Source organism: Ammospiza nelsoni, chromosome 16, assembly GCF_027579445.1.
Source record: "Ammospiza nelsoni isolate bAmmNel1 chromosome 16, bAmmNel1.pri, whole genome shotgun sequence".
Taxonomy (NCBI): Eukaryota; Metazoa; Chordata; class Aves; order Passeriformes; family Passerellidae; genus Ammospiza; species Ammospiza nelsoni.
Window position 1 is genome coordinate 12,726,137 of NC_080648.1, and position 23,517 is coordinate 12,749,653.

Sequence of the window (23,517 nt, forward strand, 5' to 3'; positions counted from 1 at the left end):
TAAGAGACATTAGTGACTTTTTTCAGTCAGTGAGAAAGTTTAATAAATTATCTCCAATTTTGGGGGTGAAACTGTGGTCAAGTGACTTGGGTTGTTTTTTTTGGTTTTTTTTTTGTGTGTGTGTGTACAAGACCGGGATGGCTTCAGGAGAAAAGGCACAAACACTGCTGAATCTCTTCTGCATTTGCCCTGCCTTTGCCATTGCACTTGCCCCAGAGACTGCTGCCATGTGCCACATGGTGACTTGTCAGATGTTCCATTATCACAACTGAAATTACATTCCATTATATCCATGCACAGGGACTACTTCAGAGCTTTAAAACCTTGCTTTTAATCGGTTTTTTTTGTTACACAAGAATGAGTGGTTTTGAGAACTGGTACTGAGGAACAGAGTTGCAGGGTGAGTGGGTAGGCCAGTGCATCACCCCTGCTCTGAGCTGTTCCCCTCTGAGAACAGTCCTTAGAGCCCTAGGAGAGACTCATTTTGTTAAACATATTTTATTTTTTATAATGCTGACAGAGTTACATTAGCTTTTCATTTAGTAAGGAAGAATGAATCACTTTGTGTTAGCATAAAACCAGGTTTAATAGAATCAGAAATGGCCCACAGTGAAATTGCTCAGTGTGACAAAGGCCACCTGCAGTGCAGTTGTAGTTTCCCTGAGCCCTGTCAGTTGCAGTTTCCCAGTACCTGGAATAGGAATCCTTTACCCACCGAGTCAGGTGAAGCTGAGAAGGTTCTTTAGCTGCTTCTGGTAGGTGCACAGGACTGGGTGGCCAGGGCAGTAGTAACCCTGAGCAAGAGCTAGCTGAGGAATAGGTTGAAGTGTATTAGGCCCTAGCTTATGAAAAAAAATCACCTCAGCTGTACTATTAAAAGTACATTAAGGAAATTTAGTATAAGTCTGTCATAGTGACAAAGGCAGTGATTGCTACATGCTCAGTAACTCAGAAGTTCTGTAGGATATGTGTAATGCTGATCATTTCTAGACCTCTTTAAGCTGCCATTATTTCCTGGATTGGGGTTGTGTTCAGGGCTCTCATGGAAGAGCACTGTTTTCTGCTGTCTTTTACCTGAGAAAGAGCTGTCCTGTCCTGTTAGTGAGGCACAAGTTCACATAACCCTGGGGTTGGTTCTGTGGCTCACTTCACCCAAACACTCCCTGCAGAAGCATCAGCTGCAGAGAGGTGGATTTGCACAAGGAAGTGTAGGGTTAATGCATATTTAATGCTATGTAGAAGCTTTACCTATTTCTAAACACTGCAATGTCCAGGGTCAGACTGACAAAGGGAAGAGAGCAGAACCATCAAAAAAGGGAGTGTATGGAGCAGTTCCAGTGCTAAGACATAATTCAAGATGTTCTTATAAAACTCAAGGGTTCAGTAATGTGAGTGACACTTGGAAATGTCTTACTTGGCTGTGACTAGTATTTTTTTAAAAACTACAAAACCCAAACTCCCACAGCCTTCTCTGGGGCATGGGGAGGTGGCTGCTGGGGACCTCTGTGTACCTTGTAGAGATGGAGCCTGTTACCATCCTGACAGCTCTATGCCATGTGTGGGATAAGACTCTGGAACACCAAGGTGTCTTTGCTCTCCTTTTGGTGAGAGAGTTCATAACACCCACACTTCAGCAAGCACAGAGAAGGCCAAAGCAGAAGGTGTCTGTGTCCTAGGGTGAGCTCTGTCGAGCCAGGACAAGGATCAGCCCCAGGGTGAAGGTCCCACCTAACAGAACTGGTAGTTGTTGCCCTTGAGCAGTGGCTGCCCACTCTCCTCTTGCTCGCAGGACTCCTCACAGCAGCCAGAGGTGTCACAGCCACTGTCTTCCTCTGCACTGGAGGGGAGGTTGGTGTAGTCCTTGAAAGAAAAGGAAGAAACACAACACCCTGAGTGTGTTTTGGTCCCTTTGATGTCTGACACACGTTCCCATGCAGGTGACCAGCTGGGGATGTGCTCACTCTGAATTACCACCCTTTGCTGTGCCCACGGGGCAGGGCTCACAGCTAGGGCAGGCATGTGCCTGTGCTTTTGTGAACAGCTAGTCCTGAGAGAGTTCACTGCAGGTCCAGGGGAATGGGGCAGGGTGCTGTGCTGGCAGTGCATGAATGGCTGTCACATTGAGGTTTCTGCCAAGAAGCTGTGCTTCCTTGTGCAGCCCTCTTTGACTTAACCCTTCAGCTGGATGCCTCTGCACTTCCCACCAACACTACACTGCTCCCATCAGCTTATGGTAGGGGATATCACACAAAATGTGTCCAGAGGCTGTGTTCATATAGGGGGAAAGATCCTCCCCCTTCTCTCCAGAGGTCCTCACCTGCTCCTTATGCACCTCCAGCTCTTTCTGGATGAAGCAGCTGATCTGGTCGAAGGTGGGTCTCCGTGTGGGTTCCAGGCTCCAACATGCCTGCATGATGCTGTACCTGCAGGGCCACACAGGGACAGGGAGGTGGCATGGTGCTGCTGGAGGGATCTGCAACCCCAGGCTTTCCCTGCAGCACTCTGCATGTCAGGGACACAGAACTGAGCAGTCCCTTCTTCCAAAAAACCCATGGTGAGTGCAGTGCTGCAGGGAATGATGAGCACTGCAGTGGATGGAGCAAACTAATCAACAAGAAGCTTTATGCCATCAAGACTTCAGGCTTACTCTCATTACCTCCTGTAGCCTACTCAGGCTCATCCTCTCATAATCATACAGTCAAAAAAAGCTGACTAAAAAAAGAAACCCCCACCAAGTTCAGAAATGTAGATATGTAATGTGAGTGTTCCCATTCTCCTGTCCCTAAACAGGAGATGCTGGATAGACTGCCCCAGGCCTTGTTTTCTACAGGAGCAAGGAGCAGCCTGGTAGGATCCATCCTTCACCCCAAGGCAGACACCGGGAAGAGCAGGCAGAGCTGTGGACAAGGTCCCTGTGCCTTGTCCCCTGTCCCTGCCTGTTGCCAGCCCCCCTGTCACTGCTGTGTGAATCTCAGTGCATCCACTCACATTTCCAAGGGAGCAAAGTCGGGCCTGGCCATCTGGTATCCCTGCTTCACCATGCTGTAGAACTTGCTGTTCACCACCATGCCAGGATAGGGGCTCTTCCCTGTGACAGAAAAAGGAGCAGAGGTGGCTCTCAGACCACAGGGTTCAACACTCCAGCCTTGAGGGGTGGAAAGAGGCGGCCTGGAGCATCACCAGGGAGGTCTGAGTTAGAGGAAATGATGTGGGATTCTTTGTTTTGAATGGTCCCTCTGGAAACATAACACAGTGTTTTACGGCCCTGATAAAATAGATTTTTGTCAACCTTCCTCCTTTCTTGGAAATTTTTCTGCAGATACATTAGGGCAGTAGTGAGCCACAGAAAACAAAAGGGGTTTGCAAGCTTGCTTTCTTACCAAGGGAGAAGATCTCCCAGAGCAGGATGCCATAAGACCACACATCACTCTGCACCGTGTAAATGCAGTCAAAGATGCTCTCTGGGGCCATCCATTTCACGGGCAGGCGGGCCTGGAAGAGCAGAGAGTCCTGCAGACTGGGACAAGCTGGCAGCTTATGCTACACCCTGTCTGTCCTTTCCAGCCCCTCCTACCCTTGTGCCTTCTCTTGTGCCCATTTCAATTACTTACATTGCCTTTCACAACATAGTTGGAGTCATTCATGATGTCCCGGGCCAGGCCAAAGTCACAGATCTTGGCTACTCGTCCGTCTGATATGAGCACATTCCTGGCTGCTAGGTCACGGTGGATGCACTGGGGACAACAGACCACAACTGAGATCCAGGCACTGGCCCCCAGCAGTCCCAAAAAATTCCCTACAGCCTGGACCTGCCACCAAAACAATGCTTGTAGGGGCAAGGGAAGCATGTATTGCTTGAAGAGCCCCATCTGAGGAACCATGTCAACTCTGTGTTTGTAGCTCTCTTTCAATCACTTCATTTGCAGTGTTAAGACATTATGCCATGTCATGCTCAGTTCTTTAATCACTCATGGGGCTGTCATCTTCCCCATAAGGGGAGGGTCAGAACCAGGGGCTGTTGACACTGTCCTCATCCCTGAAACAGTCACAGGGTGACTGTCACACTCTGAGCCAGCTCTGGCAGTCAGCTCAACAGCCACTTTCAGTTCCCTGTCCCTGGGGTAGCAAGGACACTGCCAAAGTGAGAAAGCTTCAAAACAAAGCTCCTGACCTCGTGTAAAAGCAGGGGAGAAACTGTTGAGACCAGCATGATGCACAGCCCTGGGTTCCCCCTGTAACATTGCCCTCCATGCAAAGGCTCTGGAGGGAACACCAGACACCAGGGCCCAGCCTGTCTGAACCCAACAGACACAGCAGAGAGGCCCATGTCCAGCAGCAGCTTGCTTGAGCTTGGCATCCCCATCCAAAGACATCCCAAGCCTTCTGCAGCCAGGATTGGGTGGCTCTTGCTTGGCTGGACTGGTGTTGCCCACTGGATGTGCTGGGGGCAGTGCTCCTCTTGGCACTCACGTTCTTTGATGCCAGGAATGCCATGCCCTGGGCCACCTGGCTGGAGAACTGCAGCAGGTCAGAGAGATTGAGGGGACGGAGATCCTCCCTGGTTTCATCCTCCTCCGAGCTTCTCCCTGAAATTCAGAGCAGAGATTTAGATTTGCTGCAAAGCTGGTGAGTAATGCCAACTGTGGCACGTTGTGGTTCCCAGAGCTAAACCAGACAGGATGGCCAAAAGAAAGAAATCACAAATGACAGAAATGAGCCTTTGACTCACCCCTGACTTGCGCAGAATCTGATGCTGCTGAAGATGATGATGATGACACAGGCCTCATTTCAACATAAGTTTCCAAACCCTGGCTGGAAAAGCCACTGTCACTGAGTAAGAAGCAGCAGAGAGGGGGGCAGGCTGTCAGAACCCTCCAGCAGCACCTTCTGCCCTGCTCCATATCCACCAGGAGCAGAAGCCACATGCCTGCCTGCAGAAGGTGACTTAGGCAAGGGCTTGAGGGCAAAGGCAAACTAGAAACTGATAGAGAGGGGACCTGGGCCCCTTTTTTAAGGGTAATGGGGAGCAGTCAGCTCCATCCTACCAAATGCATGTGCCCAATAGTGCAAGAAACCAAAAGGTTTTGTTTCTGAATTGTGGAAGGTCAGACAGGGCTGAAACCTGCATTTATTGTGGGATATCCAATGACTGCTGTCAAAGTCCTTGAAAAACTTGGAATTATAACCAGGTCTGAATACATGCAACCCCTGTGGCTTTTACATCCTGATATCCTGCCTGTCCCCAGGCAGGATTTGATCTCTCCCCAGCACAGTGCTCCTCACACTTCTCCCAGTGAGCACCCAGCCCTGTGCTGCTCAGCCCTGCAGGCCCCAAGCTCTGCTCCTACCTGCGGATGTATTTTTTCTCTAGCTCAATGTTCTTGTAATCAGCAGCACTGTCCAAAGAGGTGTCCAGGGCAGAATCCTGGATAATTATGGATTCAGTCTTCTTCCTGAGGAAGTTCAGCAGGTCTCCATAGCGACAGTACTCGGTGATGACAAGGATTGGGCCTGGGAGAGCAGCAGAGAGGGTCCATTAAGGAATGCTGTTGCTGTGTCCTGCCCTGAGGACTGCTTTCCCGGGAGGGCAGCAGAACCCACACAGCTCAGCAGCTCAGCTGTGCCAAGAGGAGGGGCCCTGTCAGGGGGCTGTGGGATCCTACCTCCACAGGTGCATGCCCCCAGCAGGTTAACAATGTTCTCGTGGTGTCCCAAGTGACTCATGATCTTCAGCTCAGACATGAGGGCCTCCTGCTCATCCCTGTCTGCTGATGCTGTGGGGCGAGAAGCATGGTGTCAAGGAGTGAGGGAGGGACAAAGGGGAGGTTAAGGGAGAGGACAGAAAAAGGTGCAGACAGAGTTATGGAACAAAAGGAGGAAACACACTTAAAGTGAAAACTATGTTCTCTAACTGTGCCTCTGGCCTCCCCTGTCCACAAAAAAGGCAGTAGTGTGATTCCAACATCTGGTACTTGGCACAGAAACAACTTCAAAAAGTAGCCGTTGCAGCCTGTGAGCACCAACATGTGGTGAACACACTCTACATCCTGCCCAGAGGAGCTTGGGGGATTTCAGCCCTTGCAAGTTGCTCTGTGCTCACACTTTAGCATCTTCACAGCCACTTTGAGCACCGAATCTTCTTTGCCCAGCCCAAAAGCTGTGGCTTCCACCACTTTTCCAAAGGCTCCTGCTCCAAGAGTTTTTCCTGCAGAGAGAAAAAATGGACTTTTAAGACATTTGATAGAGCAAGATTGAGCAGCTGTCCTGCACACAGCCTTGAGGAGGATGCCTGCTGGGCTCACACAAGAGGACACATCCCTCAGTCAGGAGCTGGCAAACATCTGTGGGGAGCTCTACAGTGAGAAAAGGTGGTGTGAAAGAGGCCATCTCCAAACTTTGCCTCACCAAGGCTGTGCCTTAGGAATGACCCCATGTGCAAGAGGAGGGACATGACCCCTGCAGCCTTCCTTGGAGCAAAGCGGGGACAGGCAGGCTACACCCTGCCACTTGCCATCCCATATGGAAGAGAGCAGCAAGGGCTGGTTAAGGATGCTGCTGGAATGTCTGGATGCAGCTTTGGATATCCCCCAGAGCTTTGGCTCTGACTCTTGAAGCGTTTCAGCTCTCTGATGAGCTTCATGCTACCAGGGAAGCATCAGGGAAGGTTTTCTTACCAAACTGGAGGTTGTTCCTTGGAAACTCCCACTTTTCATTGTATGGCAGCTGGGTGGGATCAATGAAGATGTAATTATTGCCCTCACAGGCCTCGATGATCTTCCACCTCACCTGGTACTTGGGTTTCTGCAAGGAAGGGGCTCCAGTCACTCAGTGTTCCCCAAGCTGGGAGGGCTCCCCAGCCCCAGCATCCCCTCAAGCTCACTCTGCAGGTGCACAGGGAAGATACAGCTTTCAGCCCATCAAATATCTTTAGAATCTTGGCTGAGTGAGGGAGGCTTTTTCTGGACAGCCTGGACTCTTTGCAGTTATGGAGAGGTCATCACCTGTGACTGAGGGAGGCTCTCCTGCCACTGGAAGCAGCCTGTTGCCATCACTGGGGATGGCAGAGCTGGGAGATGCAGCCTGTCCCACCAGGGCAGTGGCTGACAGTGCCCAGCTGGGGCTGGAGGGAGATGTCTCCACTGTGTCTCCTTCCTTGGACCCCTGCTTGCTGAGCACAGCACAACAGTGGGGCTGGCCCACCCCCACTTCCTTACAGGGGTAAAACAAAAAAGGAGAAAGAGAAGTAAGAATTTCTCTTTTCCAAGAATGTCATGGCAGAAGTAACAGGGCAAGGCAGAGCAGCAGAGCTGGAGTCCTTGAGCAGAGAAGGCTGGGACTTGACTGAGAGAGGTAACCATGTTATTTATAGACATGTCCTGCTTCTCTTGGGCTTGCAAGCCCTTCCAAAAAGCTATTTATTTCAGATCTGTTCTTCCACATTGATCCATCTTTGTCTGTCTCTGGACCACTGTCCAAAGGCAGCTCTGCCTGCTGAGCTGTGGGTGCTTGTCTGAGAGAGGGCTCTGATGGATCTTCTGACAACCAGCACCAGAACTTTGCTGCAAAATCTTCAGCCTTGATAGGCTGTCAAAGGAAGGGTGCCAAAAGGGAGAGATGAAAAACAGGAGATTTTCACCCACTGATGAGGCAGAGGTGCTACTGATTGGTTCAGTTTGTGGAAAAAACAGAGAAGGAATCCAAATGCTGGAAATGAGCCTTGCAGAGAAAATGGGGCAAGTTCTTATATAAAAATAGTGACCAAGTCTTCCTGGAAACAAACTTCTTCTAACACCATCCTGTTACTCCATAAAAACAGTTTTTTATAAAGCAGTGAGCAGAATAAAAAGTAGATGCAAACTGCAAACCACTCCTTTTTTTTTCTCCCTTAATTCCGTCCATGGCTTTGTGGGTACCAGAGCAAAACCAGCTGCAGCTGACAGCACAGACTGAGCACCTTCTTCTGGCACCAAACAATAACCACACTGACCTGTGGGCTGCAAGGCTGAAGGAGCAGGGCAGGGGAGGTTTTAGCACACTGGGTTGGGTGCATGAGCTTGGCCCTGCAGCAGGAAACTGCAGATGGAATCTGGGAGGCTGAGGAGGTGAAGGAGGCAGCTTGCCTGGTCCCTCCAAGCTGGATGGTCCCTGGCCTGGCTGCCAGCAGAGGCTGTGTGCCCCTGAGGCTGGGCAGCCCTCGCAGCCTGAACAGGGAATCTCACCTGGTTGTACTTGTAGAGCAGGAAGAGGAAGAGGAGGAGCAGCAGCACCAATGCCCCAATGCAGGTGGAGAGAACAGGGCTGAAGAGCTTGTTTGGAAGGGCCACGATACTCCCTGGAAGAGGAAAAAGAAGGAGAATGAGTAAACACTCTTAGTTCAATCCCAACTCTGGGAGCATTTTGCCCTGCTATTCACTTTGGATTCCTCTGTATGCCACACACCCAGCACAGCCCTCAGTACACCCTTTTGGGAGCTGAGGAAAGGTCTTGATGCCAAACTCTAGGCTAGTTCTCATACCCTCCTATTTCCACACAAACAGCACCAGATGCAGCTCAAACTGACTGGGGACTAAGACCTGTGCAGCAAGAACAGCCCCACCAAAAGAGGCAGCTCCTGTATTTTCATGGGCTGAGAAGCTGCTGGCTGCACCATGCCCTGGAGCTGAGTGCTACAGTTATAAGATGCTCATGATGTGGCTCCAGGCTATAACCCAGCCAGAAATTCCCACAGGTTTCTCAGGACTGGCAAATGCCAAAGCCCAACACCTGTGAGGGTAAAGGGCTTGTGCAATCTGCCCCAGCTCTCTTGCCAGACAGTGGGGATATAATACATAAAGGATGTAATCTCCAAGCCCCCAGATCCTCCCCCACTCTGCCCAGCTGATGGTTTGTATCTTACTGGTGATGGTGAAGGAGTGGAACATGTCAGAGGCGTTCCCTTCCCCGTTAATGGCCACGCAGCAGAAGGTGAAATTGTCGCCCAGCTCCTCAAAGAGGATGCTGCTCTCCACCTCCACCTCTTGGAAGGGCAACACATTCACCACCTGGGGTCTGGAGTCATTGCTTATCAGTCTGTACTCCTCGCTGTACCTGCAGGGATGGCAAGAGGGGACAGTGAGGGCTGCTCTGCAGCACAGCAGCTCACAGCTGGGGAAGGTGGAGGGCTGTGTCAGAATAGAGAGAAGACACAGGGAATTAGGCTTGCAGCTCTGTGAGATGTGTTACTCTATGCCCAATTAAAGATCTCCCCCTGAATACAGCAGTATTTTTCTCTCCCTTAATTCAGTCCATGGATTTGTGGGGACCAGAGCAAAACCAGCCACAGCCCTGCTTAGACAGAGCCATGAGTGCCTTTATGTGGCTCAGCACTCATAATTAACACTTTATGTGTTCTGCCATCAGTCCCTTCAGTGGGGCTGGTTCTGAGACACAACAGGCAGCTGCAGTTGCTTCCCATGACTCTGTAGCTCAGTAAACCCATGCTCTGCAGAGCCTCAGACCTGTGGAAGTCCCAAAAAGATGACTGGGCCAGCCAGGATGTACCTCTACAGCAGCATACACCAGGGCACCTCTCCAAATGATCCATATATTCCTTGAAAAATCTTGGGGAGAGCATAAATCACAGGTGGACAATCTCTTCAAACTCAGGACTTTAGGAACAGAAAGTGCTCCCTCTTGTCAGGCAGACCCCAAGAACCTCTTTTTTCCAGCACAGCAGCATCCCTGCTGCTGTTACTGGGCTGGATTGCTGTATTGCCTGCCCAGGAGCCCACGTGGTGCTGCTGCTCAGTGAATGCCAGGCAGGGCAGGGGCACAGCTTGCAGGGCTCAGTGCCCTGGGCAGCCTCACCTGTCAGAGTGCACGGGGCACTGGTACCACTCGATGCGTGGGGCAGGGTACCCGATGGCCACGCACTGCAGCAGGCTGGAGTCCTCAGCTGGCACCTTGATTTTGCAGACCCTTGGAGAAGCTGTTGGGGAAGCCACAGAAACAGTGAATGCTGTGACCAGAGGAAGAGCACACCCCCATGTGAGATCTCAGCACCTCAAGATAGAGGTGCAGAGTGGCCGAGAACACCCTTGAGGAGCTCAGAAGTCCTAGAATGTTGCCAAAAGTGTCTGGTAGCTAAACTTTGATCCGACACAAAAGACGACACCTGTATGAAGACTGAGAAAGTTTCACTAGGTGAATAGTGAAAAGATAAGTTAATTAGAGTGTAAAACACAAAGTTTAAGATTTCTGTACAGGAGAGTCTAAAGAAGTAAGATAGAAGAATTGAAGCGTGTCCTGTCCTTCTTCTTCTTCTTCTTAGCCTCCATCTTCTGTAGTGATAGTGGCACTTTGAGATTAGTTATTACTAAAAGTGCACTGGTTAATAAAAGTAGAAAGTATTAGAGAAAAATTATAAATATTGTATACGTAACTTCAAGTATAAAGATAAGTGACCGCCCCGAGAGCTCGCAGTGTGCTCATAGCTAGCTTGCTGTGCAGACCTCTGTTGAGCTAAAAGAAAATCTTTTAGATAAACAATTAATAAACACCGAGACCGAGAAAAGATCAGAAGTCTCTTCTCGTCCTTTGAAGCGTCAGCTCTTCAAAGCCATCCCTGAACCTTTCCAGGCCACCTAAACAGCCGAGAAACCGACACCCCCATGCTCTGGTTTCCTTTCCATGCATGCAACAATAAACCAGAGGAACCCCTGTGCTACACACAGGCAGCTTTGGGGTGGGTCTGTGAGTCCTGTGGGTGCTAAGCTGGAAGCAGCCTGGTGTGACCGTGCTCACAGGGATCTGACTCCCTGTTTCAGAAGTTTTGGTTTATTATTTTATGATATATATTGTATTAAAACTATACTAAAAGAATAGAAGAAAGGATTTCATCAGAAGGCTAGCTAAGGATAGAAAAAGAAAGAATGAATAACAAAGGCTTCTGTCTTGGACAGAGAGCCAGCTGACTGTGATTGGCCATTAATTAGAAACAACCACATGAAACCAATCACAGATGCACCTGTTGCATTCCACAGCAGCAGATAACCATTGTTTACATTTTGTTCCTGAGGCCTCTCAGCTTCTCAGGAGGAAAAATCCTAAGGAAAGGATTTTCCATAAAAGATATTTGTGACACCCTGGTACCCCAACCAACTATTTTTTCCCACTGGGAAGCAGTCCCAGAGGCAAACAGGGTGAAAGAATAGACAAGCACTTACATTTCAGAGAGATGCTGAAGGTAACTGACTCATTGGTCGCACTGTGGGAGGCATAAAAGGTGTAGAGGCCTCCCTCTCCCTCCTTCAGGCGTTTCAGGGAGAGTGTGTTGTTGTACCTGCTCACAGAGAGAAACACTGTGAGGAGCACACAGGCCTTGCTCAGTGAGATGCTGCTGCTTCTGTGCTCTGGAACACTTCCAGCACTGATCCCAGCCCATCAGGGAACCTGCCAGTTGCTTCTGTGGGGGAACTAGGGAGGAACTGATCTTCCTCAGGGGAAATACCTTTTGCCACCAAGAGCACTTCAGCACTTCTGAAAGGCTACAGGTGGGTGAATGCTCAGAAATAATTTAACATCTAAATCATTGCCTTTCAAGGGTCAGGGGATGCTGGTCCTCCTGCCTTTGGCAAAATTAGTTTCTCCTTGAATCTTTGCTCCCTAGTGCCACTCCCTTCTGCCCCCAGCCGATTGCTCAGCTCCCAGTGCAAGAAAGAGTTCACCCCAAAGCCATAATTTTGCCAACTGGCACAGTTCCTCTTCTGGATTGTTTTTTGTTTTTAAGAAAATGAAAGGGGAATTGCCCAAAACCCCAACAAATGGAACTATTTTCTTCCCCTTGGTCTCAGTTGGCTGCAGGCTTTGGAAGAGCAGATCTGTACCCTCTGTTAGAACATATTCACATAACAATATGTTCCCAGTGCCTCTCAGTGCACACTCTTTCAACCTCAGAGCAGGGGATACGTCCAAGGGCCAGTGAGGAAATTAAGGTTTTTGTACTATTCATCCACTCCTGCAATTTCTTCTGGCAAGGAGAGTGCAGAATTGAACAAGCAGATCACAAATGTGATACTGACTCCCACAAGGCTTTCTAAGGAGAAGGCCACCAAGTTAGAGAAGGGTGGTGTCCTCCCTGTGATCACACTGTGGTTTGCTAATAATACTGGAAAGAGAAAACAGAAATGCAGAACAGTTTCCCTCTTTAAAACCAGAGAGTTTTCTGTAGAATGGGGCCTGCCTGTTTCAAGGAAAGCTCTCTTGGAAACATGCCATAGAAGGGTAGAAGACAAAGAGCACGTACCAGTTGTTTCCAGAGATCATTTCACCCTTGAATATGGTGGGTTTAGAGTGCTTCAAGGGATTCCTGTGTTCCCAGGCCCAGTGGAGAAGTTTTGGGTAAGCCTTAATGTGGACCTGCAGCTCCACATTGTCTCCCAGAGCCACCTCCAGGCTGGTGGCTTGCCCTGGGGTCAGGTGCACGTAACCTCTCTCTGCAGGGTGGAGGAGAGCATGACTGTCAGAAGGCAGGTCCAGAGACCTGGAATAACCCTACACCAGCGCCATAAATGGATCATTATTGGAAAGAGCAGCCTCAGCTGGGAGACTGCAGGAGGGAGTGAAACATTACACAGGTTATGTTCCCAAAGGAGTGCTTTTAAATTATTTCTTTGTCATGGCACTGCCTGAAGAGAGCTAGGAAATCTTAGTGAAGTCTCTGAGGAATGAAGTTGTACATGCTGTGTCCTAGGAAGTGACCAGGCTAAACAGTATCTCCTAATTGTTTAGAAAATACAGGCCCTTTAGCTAAAATCCTGGCTTCTCACTGGGAGATAACAGACAGAGCCTTCTTTCTGAGCTGTGGCTTTGGACCACCAGCAAACTCCAGCCTGTGAGCTGTAGGGATGAATTTTCCATCTTGAGATACAAACAAGTGTGTAACAGACCTGAATCCCCTTTGGTGGATCTGTGGCTGGAAGAGACCAGATCCATACTCTGCTCATGTGGCTCACCCTTCCTTCTAACCAGCCTTTCCTGGTCTGCCAGCACAACCTTGCCCACTCCCTTTTTACTGTTTCAAAGCTGTTTATAAATGCACAGAGACTGAGACTAGCACTCCAATTTTTCATCCAGAACCCAAAACATCCTCTGGCTCCTTCAAATACTAAGGGAACACCAGTTCCTTTCCCAGCAGCTCCATAGTTCCCATGTAAGCCCTTGGGCACAAGTGAGAATAATGTTTTCAACAACAAATCTAGGAAGAGAATGGAGGCAGAAGCAGCAAATACTCCAGGCTGCACATAATTCAGCCCTACTAGGCTTTTGAGGAAGGACTCACCTACTACCTGAAGCATTGTTGAGGCATTCTTGGATCCTACTGAATTGTTAGCTATGCAGATGTACTTGCCACTGTCCTCCATGGTCACAGCTGCAATGGACAGGGTGTCATTGATGAAGTAGTTACCATTTTCAAAGTCAGACCTTTTAGTTCTGTTGACCTGTCAGGCAGAGAGCAGGGAACAGCACACATTGGGAGGGCAAAACAAACACATTTCACCTGCTAAGGGCTAGAGAGCTCGTCCCTGAGAGCAACCTGTGTGCAGACCCAGAGGCACATTAACCCCAAGGATCCAGGGCAGATATTGCACAGCAGTCAGGTTATAGCTATTGTCAGCCTTCTGACTGCAACCTGGCCTTACACTGTGTGATCCAAACATACCTTGTGTGTGGTTTCATCTCCTTAATAAAGGCATCAGTTATAATAAGGACTTCTAGCAAACCTCATCTAACCATTTAGCAGTTAGAAGTCAGCATTATAGATTCCTTTTCTTCAGACATATCTTTTCTCTGGAGAACTCTGTCCTGAAAATGCTTGCTGCTTTATAAGCCCTGGCAGGGCTGGGAGAAGAAATGTTGCTTTAATAGGTACTGTGGCTCCTGTCCAATAAACTCAGCTGAAACCACACATTCTCATCCATTGCAGACTGTTTTGACAACAGGCAGGTGTTTCTTTATCCTGTGTCATCCCAAAGAAAGGATATTCAAATTTCTACAGCTTGACTAGCTGCATTGGTTGGGTGGTTCAAGGTTTTGCTGTGGGTCTGGGCAGTTCTTACCACCCCGTGTCTCCCATTTTCCAGGAAAGCCCCACCCTCCAGCTTACTTTCTTTGCTGCTGTGTCCCATCTGATGTCATACTTGTGGGAAGGAGCAGTCACCCTGCAGGTGACTTGGAAAGGTTCTCCCACGATCCGCACATGGTCCACAGGGTCCATCTCCACATAGACAGGCTTCTCCAGTGCTGCACAAAGGCAAGCAGAGAAAGATCCATGTCAGCTTGTCCAGTGAGCCCAAGTGCTCTGGGGACTCCCCAGGACCTGGCTACCTTGGGTGGTGAGGCACAGATTGCCCAGAGAAGTTGTGGATGCCCCATCCTCAAGTGTTCAAGGCCAGGTTAGGTGGGAGCTGAACAATCTGATCTAGCAGGTTGGAACTAGATGATTTTCAAAGTCTCTTCCCACCCAAACTATTTTATTACTCTATTCTATGATTCTACCTCCTCCTTTCCATCCTCTTTACCCCCTGCCTTCCCTTCCCTAGAGATCACCACTCCCTTTTGAGCACGTGTCTGTGGGAAGCAGTACAGGCAGGGAGAGCACAGCAGTCAGGACTGTGGGTTGAAAGGGAAGGAGAAGCTTTTGCCATGGTTACAAATGGAGCATCAGGGACTGAGAACTTGCAGAACTTTGGACAGATTGGTGGACATTTTTGTATGGTCTGTGACAGCGCCTGCAAAGATTTGAAGACTGCTGAACCCATGCAAACCCATCTCAAGGAACCAAATTGCCAGAGGCTGATGGAATTTGGCCTCCATTAAATAACCTTTTGAAACTGCAGGTTCAGAAGGTCTTTCCCTAACTATCTAGTGTGCCAGCTTAGCTATTTTTGGCCCTTAGGACAGCAACAACCCCTGTTCTTTACCTTCTTCCACAACCAGTCTTATTCTTGGTGAATTATTTATTTTTCCATTTATCTGTGCTTGGCATCGGTAAGGGCCCTTATGCTTGGTCTGCACATTGTAGAGTGTTACTCCTCTCTCAGCACTGAAGGAGTAGTTGGTCCCAGGTAGGAGAGGAGAGCCATCATCCCTTATCAGAGTCACACTGGATCCGTACTCGGGAGCCGTGATGAAACAGGGGAAATCAACATTCCCACCTTTGATCCCCCAGACCCGGAAAGAGGGGGTGTACCACGTGTTATTGGGGTCTGCAGAGGAGACAGGACAGCCTTGTGAGAGGGGTCAGAAAATGCACTGAAGTGAGAAACACATTCCAGCAAGGCAAGCCTCCAGCACTGCTGCCCAGTGGGAGTTCGATGCTGGGGCAGCCCTGCTCAGCCTGCCTGACTCAGCCTCCAAACACTCACATGACAAACCCAGCTCCAGCTGAGGCATTTGAGGGGATCACAGCAACCAGCTCACTAATGGCCATGGATAAGAGAGGCTGAAAAGTATGTATACCTCTAATTAAACTTTTCACCATGGTGAAAGTTTTACTTATGAGATCTCTGGCTTCCCTGCTCAGGGCAGCACTTGTGGTACAAGGGAAGGGGTGAAGGCAAGTGGCAGAGCTACCACAGCACAGCTTCTTTTGAGATAAATGAATATTTGGGGTTCAGGTCATGTTGGGAGGATGTAATTCATGCGAGGCTCTCCCTTATCTGAGGTACTGGCAATAGAGTTCTCTGATTTTCTCACTGCTCATTACAACACTGAACAGACTGTTTTTCAGGAAGGGAAGCCACAGCAGAAGGAGGGAGAGCTCCACAAATACATGAGATGTAGCTCTATACTTTAACCCAGTGCTTTAACCATGGACCCCATTTTGTATGGCTCCACCAGGAGCCTGCACTGCTCCCCAGGCACAGGCACACACACACACACACACAAACACAGCACAAAGCACCTGTGCAGGGCTCCCTGCAGGGAGGCTGCTCTGCCAGTGGCTGCGGGAAGAGACAAGCAGGGTTATTACCTCTCACAAACAGGTGGATGGCTGCAATGCCCTTGTCATTGCTGTTGACATAAGCACAGCTATAGGTGCCTGTGTTCATGTAAGTGGCATTGGGAATACTGAGGGTGCTGCTGGTGCGGTTTCTGAATGTAACCTCTTTGCTATTCCATGCAACTTCAGACTCTCCTGAGCAGTGCAAGAGGACTGGATCACCCGTGTTGACAACCAGAGCAGGGAGGTCAGGGCTGATCACTGGAGATGCTGAGCCTGCAAGGGAAAGAGAGAGTGAGAATGCAAAAATGATCCCTAAAGATCCTCTGTTGGAGTTCACACTGCTGAGAATGGAGTAGCTCAGCATCAGGAAAAGGCTGAGCTTGGGATTCAGACTGGCTTTTTGGCTCATATCACTCCATCATTCTCTGTCCCACCAGACACATATGGCCTGATACTCCAAGGAATGAATTTCAGGGAAGAAACACCACCCTTCACGCTTCCCTGCCATTTGAACATTTAGACAACTGGGACGGGAAAAGCAATCATCTGGAGCTGATTAGGGCAAATGCCAGTTTGGCAATTGTTCCTGCTGATTTTTTGCCTCTTCTTATAATAGTTTTCCTTTTGTGGCAGAGCTGGAGCCGCTCTATGGACTGGGTTAGCCCATAGCATCATTTGGGGGAGTTAAAGCCAAGTTTGGTGGATGGAGCTCTTTATTGCATTGGGGCTGAGGTGAGCTAGAAGAGACCTGGAAGGCTCCTGCAGAGCAGGTCAGTGCATATAATTTGGCTTTTTGTTGCCAAGTACTGGATTTTGAAGGACACCTCCTCATGCGTATCATGGAGTCACACGCTGCATTCTCCTCACAGACACCAACAAAGCATTATGAAATGACACAACATTATTATTCCTATTTGGGAGAGGAAACTGAGGCATGGAAAACCTAAAGAGCTGATGACAGCCGATAGCTGCATTTGTTCATACAACACACCAGTCCTGCAGAGAGGAACATCACAACCAGCCAGAGTTCTGAAGCATCTCTGCTTTGAAGACGCCTGCTCTGCTGGCTGAATAAAGGGGAACCAGGGTCCTACTCCAGCCTTAGTGTGAGAGGGAAATATTTTTTCCCAGTTTTGCCCTGTCAGCGAGTTCTTTGAGTCACCTCCTATATTTAGGGTGGGGGGAAGTGCAAAATGAATCAGTGCCACAGGGCTGGGGAAGAAGTGGTGCAGCCACCCCGCTCCAGGCCCTCAGGGAGGACAGGAAACACATTGCAAATGGCTATCTGTGCCTGGGGGGCTCTGCACCCCCTCCCAGCCCCTGTCCAGGGCTATTCTCCCACTTCTGCTTTCTTTCCCAGTCGCTCACCCAACCTCACATTTAAAGGGACACACACCCTCATTCAAATAATACTAACCATAAAGGGAGCTGTGCAATTCATCAATTCATTGCTCTGCAGGCAGTGATCCCCTGCCATGGACACTGGCCCTGTAAGAGCCAGCAGAGCACAGCCCTATCCTCATCCACCCCTGATCACGGCTCTTTAGGGGAGGAAGGCAATGCCCAGGGTACAGATGTGTGTGCTGGGCTGCCAGCTGCGCTCAGGGCTGTGCTCTCCAGAGCCCAAGGAGCAGCATTTAAGCCATCCTGGGCTGATGACTCCCTCCATGCAACAAAGGGTTGAGAAGACCCTGGAGAGCGTTGCTGGCATGTGTCAATGACACAGTGGCCATGGGGAAGCTCAGACAAGGCATAGATTAAACTCACTGGCCCTGAAGGGAGAAGCAGAGAGGAAGAATCTTTGGAGCATGGAAAATTTGACATTTTATCTCCCTGTTCCCCCTTTTTTAAAATACTTTTATCTTTCTGTGGAAAGAGGAGAAGCCCAGAGTGGAGAAAAACATATCCCAGAATAATTTGCAAAGCTACATTTTCCACATATCTGAGGCAAAATATTCCTCCCTTTTTGCTAAGCTGTGTTTTCTAGTGGGCTTTGATATTTCTGTTGCTTTAACTCTTTGTCACTGGATCCTTTTCCCTCACTTACTCTCTGCTTTGGCTATCCATCCACAGCCAAGGCTTTGGCACCATTTCATGGGGAAAATGACTCTTTTTGCAGGAGGACAAGGAAAGAAAACAAAACAAACAGGAGTCATCTCACTGTGCACCCTTGTTGTCATCAGCTCACAGGTATTACAGAGGTGCTGGGGCCAGAAAAGGCTCTGGGCAGGTGCTCTCCAGAACAGTGAGGAAAAAGCCTTCAGGCTGTCACTAGAGCCTCACATCCACATTGGAAGCACCACATAGGTGGAGTGAGGACAGACAAGACAGAGACACCAAATGCAGGACAAGGCGAGCTGCAGGTCACTGAGCACCCACTCCTTCATGTGTGCTGGGGATGAGTCAGAGCAGTGGGTCCTTTTCCAGAATGGGGAAGCAGGGCTGCTGGGGGAGGCTCTGTCCCTGCTGACCACTGTGCAATCTTGCACGAAGCCCAAGGATGTCTCTGTTCTGCTCTCCAGCAGCTTCCGCAGCGCTGCCAGTAACTGCTGGCCAGAGGTTTTACCACACTTGGGTTGTGTAACCATGACCTCTCCTCACAGCTGCAGACTGTCCCTGCCTCTCCCATGCCAGCCAAAACACTGCTTTCCCCTGCTGAGCATTTGGTGAGGAAGGAGAAGTGAAGGCTGGTATGACAGAAGTGCCCAGGATCCTTACCACAGGAGCCAGCCACCAGGATTTTGGGTTAGTTCTGGGGAGTAACTAGGCTAAGGTCTGGTCCTCAAAGGGATCCATACCAGACCTGAGCTCCCTTTGTCCCACCCTCAGAGACAGCAAGGAAAAGTTTGATTTCTGAGGGCCCCAGAGTCACCTACAGTATCTGGATGGAGAAAAGTATGTTCATCACAGCTCTGCTTGGGGCTTCTACCTCAGAGGTTTAGGTTACCCACAATAAGAAAACAAACCTCCCAGGAATACATCTCAAGATGGCCAAGAACACAGATGCAAGATGATCAGGTTTAAAACATTTCCTCTGCTTGATCTGAGCCCCTTACCCTCCCTCAGCAAGAGCCCAGTCACAACAATCACATTACATCAGCCCTGGGTGCTCACAGAAGATGCCCTTGCAATCCAAGAGGCAGGAGAAGGAAGTCAGGCTCTGGCTCCAGCTGGAGGCTATTGCTTTGCAGAACCTTGGCCTGGTGCATCTCTGTGCTACAAATGGCCAGCAGTGCTGGTACCCACCCAAATGTGTGTCCTACAGCCTGGCATGGCAGAGAGTGCCTCATGAAAGTGTCACAGCTCATGATCTGGCACTGGCCAGTGGCTCAGGGAACCTTTGGGGAGATCCTAAAAGCTGTTGTTATGATCTCTCACAGATCTGCATTAAACCTGCCTAGTCCCTATTATTGTAAAATCCACAAGAAATTAAAAACCCTGAAGCCTTTACAACCCAGTTCCCAGCACAGCAGACCTAGAAAATGATGCTCAACATGTTGCAAATGTCACTTGAAGTGAAACAACAAGTGAGGAGGATGCAAATGTCATGGGCTGACGAGATGAGCCCTGCAGTGGCCCAAGAAGGATTTGCTGCCTGTCACATGCTAAATGCTGTCCCCACCACAGTCTCACTGTGTCCCCAAGCATGCTCAAAAGGAATATTAAGGTGAGCGCCACACAGGACCTGAGAGGTTCCCTGCACTTCAAAACGCAATATGAGTAATACTGGTTTCCACCTCTTTGGTTGTAAACCTCAAAACAGGCTTAGAGACTATTTTTTGAGGTTGGTGGGTTGTCGCTCCTTGGCCATCTCTGCAGCCTCAAAAACAGGCGTGTTCACCTTTCCCTTCTTGGCTGGCTGAGTTGTTTCCATCACACCCTGGCTCTACAGCCCTGCAAACCAGCAATCCTCAGACACTCCAGCTGGGCATGAGGTGCTTTGGAAGGTGCCAGTGCAGCTGATATTCCCAATCTCTCCACCTGCAGACCAAACATTTCCAGCTCCTTCCCCATTTGAGCAAAGTGTTATTTTAGAAAGAGCTTCCCTCAGGACACAGTTTCTGCTGAACCATTCCTTCATCTTAAACCCTGTCCAGACCCAAAGAGTGGGAAGTTTCCCTTTCCTATCTCCCCAAGGCTCTCCTATGCTTTGTGCACCTCTCCATCCTCCTTGGCCTTGCCTTGGCAGGGCTGCAGGCAGCCAAGGGCAAGCCAAGCTCCAGAGCCAACACAGACCAGCAACACACCCTCTTTCCACCACTGGCCTCCCTCTATAACTGCAGCCAGCTCTGGATGACCTTCAGAAAGCTGCTACAGCCAAGCCTGCAGTGAATTCCAGCACTGGTGTCTCTTCCCTGCAGTGCCACAGAGCACACACACCTTCTGCCCAGCCATGCCAAGGGTCCTGCTCACAGCAGTGCCCACTCCATGCAGCAGCAAACAGGGACCATCCCAACCCACAGCAGCCTTTTGGGACCCAGCCCAGCTTCACCCTCCACCTGCAGGAGCTGCCAGGTGTCCGTGAGTCCAGCTCCAGCACAGCCCCATCCCCACCAAGGCCTCCTCAGCAGAGAAGGAATGGAGCACTTACACCAGACACCCAGGAAACCCTCACCACATCCCACAGCTCCCCTGGAGGGACCTGGGGCTTTGGGAGTACTCACCATGCCAGAAGCCAGCTGTGGTAAGCAGCAGGAGGAGAGCAGGCCCCATGTCCCCAGGCCCGGGGTGTCCCCAGGTGTCCCCAGCGCGGAGCCGATGCTGCTGCAGGATCCTCTCCAGTAGTGGGTGCCTCTTCTCGTGGGCACCGTCCCCAGCACTCCCCTCTCAGGAGCTTCTCCTTTCTGGGCTGACCACAAGTTAACAAATTCCCTATTTTGTTTGTTTTTGAAACAGGGGGAAAAAAACCAGGCCATGCCTTGTCACGTCACCAGTGACAACGCCATGGCAGAGGTGGGGCCATGTGCACACCCTGCTGCAGGGTCCCCTCAGCTCCCAGAGAGGAGCCCATCCCCACACTGGCAGGGGCCACTGCACCATGCTGGGGTTTGGGAGAACCCTGGTGTTCTCTGGCTTCTGCCACTCCAATCCCCAGGGACATTTATACACTTTTGCCTCGCATGGGGACACAAAGTGTCCCCACACTTGCAGGCAGTGGATTCCATTTTATTTCAGCAGGACAAGTCTCACCTCAGGCCCAGCTGGCTTTGGGACCAGAGGACCCTCACAGGACATGGCAGACTCCTCACAACAGGCCCACAAAGGCAATTCAGCCCAGGGCATCTCCCAGGTGGGAAAATACCTGCGAAGATGCCAAATTATTTTGTGTTTACCAAAAGTGTGATCCCTGGTGCAGAGAGGGGTCCTGCGGCCATGCAGAATCACCCCCAAGGCCCATGCCAGCTTCACCCCCTCCCTGGCAGGGAGGGTGTTGGAGTCCAGCATGCAGACCCCAGGCTAGGCTGGGGGCACTTGGGGACCCCTGGTCTTTCCTGTAACCTCCAGTCCTGGGGCTCAGAGTGACCCTGACACCCCCAGGTAGTTGCAGGGCTCAAGCACAGACCCTTCCTCCCCCAGAGCCCATCCTGCCCTGCTGGTGGGGAGGCTGCTGGGAGCTGTTCTGTAATTGGCAGCCTGGCAGGCACCTTGAAGTTATTACACTAATTAGCCAGTTAGCAGTGTTGGTAATTAATAAATCAGATACTTTGTTAACCCTCCACTGGGCTGTGGGTATTCCAAAACAGGTGTGAGGGAAGGCTTGAAGCCAGCCAGTTCTCCCAGGGCCACCCAAGCCAGCAGGATTAGCAGCTCCTGTCAGACACAGGGAGTCCCTTGCTCTCTGCTCTGTCTCTGGATAACCTCAGGCTGCAGCAGAAGTTCAGGGCTGTCCACAGCAGCTCTGGGGTGGGAAGTGACAGCCATCACCTGACAGTGCTGGGGAGGAAGGTCCAGGCTCTGCCAGCTGCCCCTGCTGCGGCCCCAACAGCAGGGAGGGGACAGGAACCCCCTGACAAACCATGGGCAGAAAGAGATGGGTTGGTTGTGCCAAAATATCTGCACAGAGGTGGCTGTTGAATGTGCACCTGCAGTGCCCTGAAAGCCTCCAGAGCCTGGAGGGGAATGGGCTGCTCCAAAGGGGGCATTTAGAGAGGCACCAGCAGGACAAGGCCCTGGGGCCAAGAGATGAGAGCATGGCTGACTGTGCTGGGGATGACTAAGAGTCATGGGAACATGGAGAGCTCTTGGGTTTGGCCAGAAGGATGGCTGGAGACTGTGAGGGAGTCCAGAGAGAAGGAAAGGCAGCTTTTGGCCAAAGAACATTTCCCCTCAGCAGTTTTTCCTGGCAGGGTGCAGGGAAGAAGAACATGAATTAGAGGCAGCATGGTGCTCTGGGGGGCTCCTGCCCAGAGCTGGGGGTTGTCAGGCAGCTGGGCCACAGGAGATGTCTGCTTGATTATTCTTTCCTCCTTTCGAGCCAAAGGGGCTTTTTAAAGGATGTTTGTTTCCCTCCTTCTTCTTTTTAAGGCTTTTTTTTTTTTTCCAGGAACAAATGCCAGCTCAGAGAGAACTGACTCACCAATGTGAATAAGTATTAAACCAGACAGGTTTAATAGAGAGAAGGGAAACAATCTCTCAGCCTTGCTTCTTCTCTTTGAGGGGGCCCCTTGTACAGCATCTCTGCTGGCAGTGACCCCCAGGTGACAGCCTGGATTGGGCACACCTGGGGATGCTCACTGGGACAAACTTGGGGTCCCTCCCTCTTTTGTGTCCCTCTCTTCCTCCTGCACCCCAAATCTAATGTGCAAGCAGCAGCTCAGCCACAGGAGTGCTGCTGGAACTGCAGCTCTGAGCACAGGGCAGGGAGGCTCTCAGAGAAGCTGCAACCTTACTTGGAACAACTTGAAGCTCAGGAGTATCTGTGGAGGCCCTGCTGGTTGTGCAAGATGGGATGAGACGTGCTCAGTGCATGGTAGACTGGCTGGGGAAGGGGGAATGGAGGCTGCTGTGAGCCCTGGCTGGGAGCACTGGGAGCTCAGTTGTTTCCCTGTGGGACCCCAGCACTGAGCACAGCTGGCCACAGTGCCATCCCTGCCTGAACTGCCCTGCAGCAGTTTGGGGACACATGTGGGACACCTGTGTCCTGTTGGTGCCCCACAGCTCCTGGGTTTGTCACTGCAGTCTCTCTGCTTCCCTGAGCTCCTCCATGGGGTGTCTGTCTCATCACTGCAGAGGAGACTTGTTTTGGGGTGGGGAAAATGTCCTGCTGGGGGTCCCCATGTTGGCCTGCTCGTTTCCAGCCCCAGGACTCCACTCCAGCACAGGCTGACACGCAAAAGTCTGCTGGGTAGGGATCAGTGGGAGCCTGCAGGGTTCAGGGCTGAGCTCTGCCAATTCCCCCTCTCTGCTTCCCCCCAGGCCTTTGATGCAGCTCTCTGGACAGAAGGGGATTCTTTTTCTCCCTGCTGATTCAGCTCCTGGAGAAAAATGCCCTGACTGAGCCATGCCAGGTGACTCAGAGCATATCTGGGGAG

The 23,517-nt window shown here is 50.5% G+C and overlaps 1 protein-coding gene across 3 annotated transcripts; it reads right to left on the minus strand.

The window, feature by feature from the left end:
• Nucleotides 1-311: 311 nt before the first annotated feature.
• On the minus strand, nucleotides 312-21,278 carry CSF1R (colony stimulating factor 1 receptor). Of its 3 annotated transcripts, none has more exons than XM_059483386.1 (22): nucleotides 21,176-21,278; nucleotides 20,650-20,857; nucleotides 16,013-16,258; nucleotides 14,961-15,245; nucleotides 14,144-14,280; nucleotides 13,319-13,478; nucleotides 12,284-12,473; nucleotides 11,205-11,320; nucleotides 9,847-9,967; nucleotides 8,897-9,087; nucleotides 8,220-8,332; nucleotides 6,675-6,801; nucleotides 6,101-6,205; nucleotides 5,664-5,774; nucleotides 5,349-5,511; nucleotides 4,730-4,812; nucleotides 4,471-4,586; nucleotides 3,612-3,734; nucleotides 3,381-3,492; nucleotides 2,989-3,088; nucleotides 2,318-2,423; nucleotides 312-1,860 (listed from the first exon to the last, which is right to left on the minus strand). In XM_059483386.1, the coding sequence occupies exons 2-22, from the start codon at nucleotides 20,696-20,698 to the stop codon at nucleotides 1,729-1,731; spliced, it is 2,886 nt and encodes a 961-aa protein (XP_059339369.1). In that variant the 5' UTR covers nucleotides 20,699-20,857; nucleotides 21,176-21,278; the 3' UTR covers nucleotides 312-1,728. The 3 variants fall into 3 exon arrangements, with proteins under 3 accessions (XP_059339369.1, XP_059339367.1, XP_059339368.1); XM_059483384.1 differs by having other exon boundaries at nucleotides 4,730-4,830; nucleotides 21,176-21,277; XM_059483385.1 differs by lacking the exon at nucleotides 21,176-21,278 and having other exon boundaries at nucleotides 4,730-4,830; nucleotides 20,650-20,864.
• Nucleotides 21,279-23,517: the final 2,239 nt, after the last annotated feature.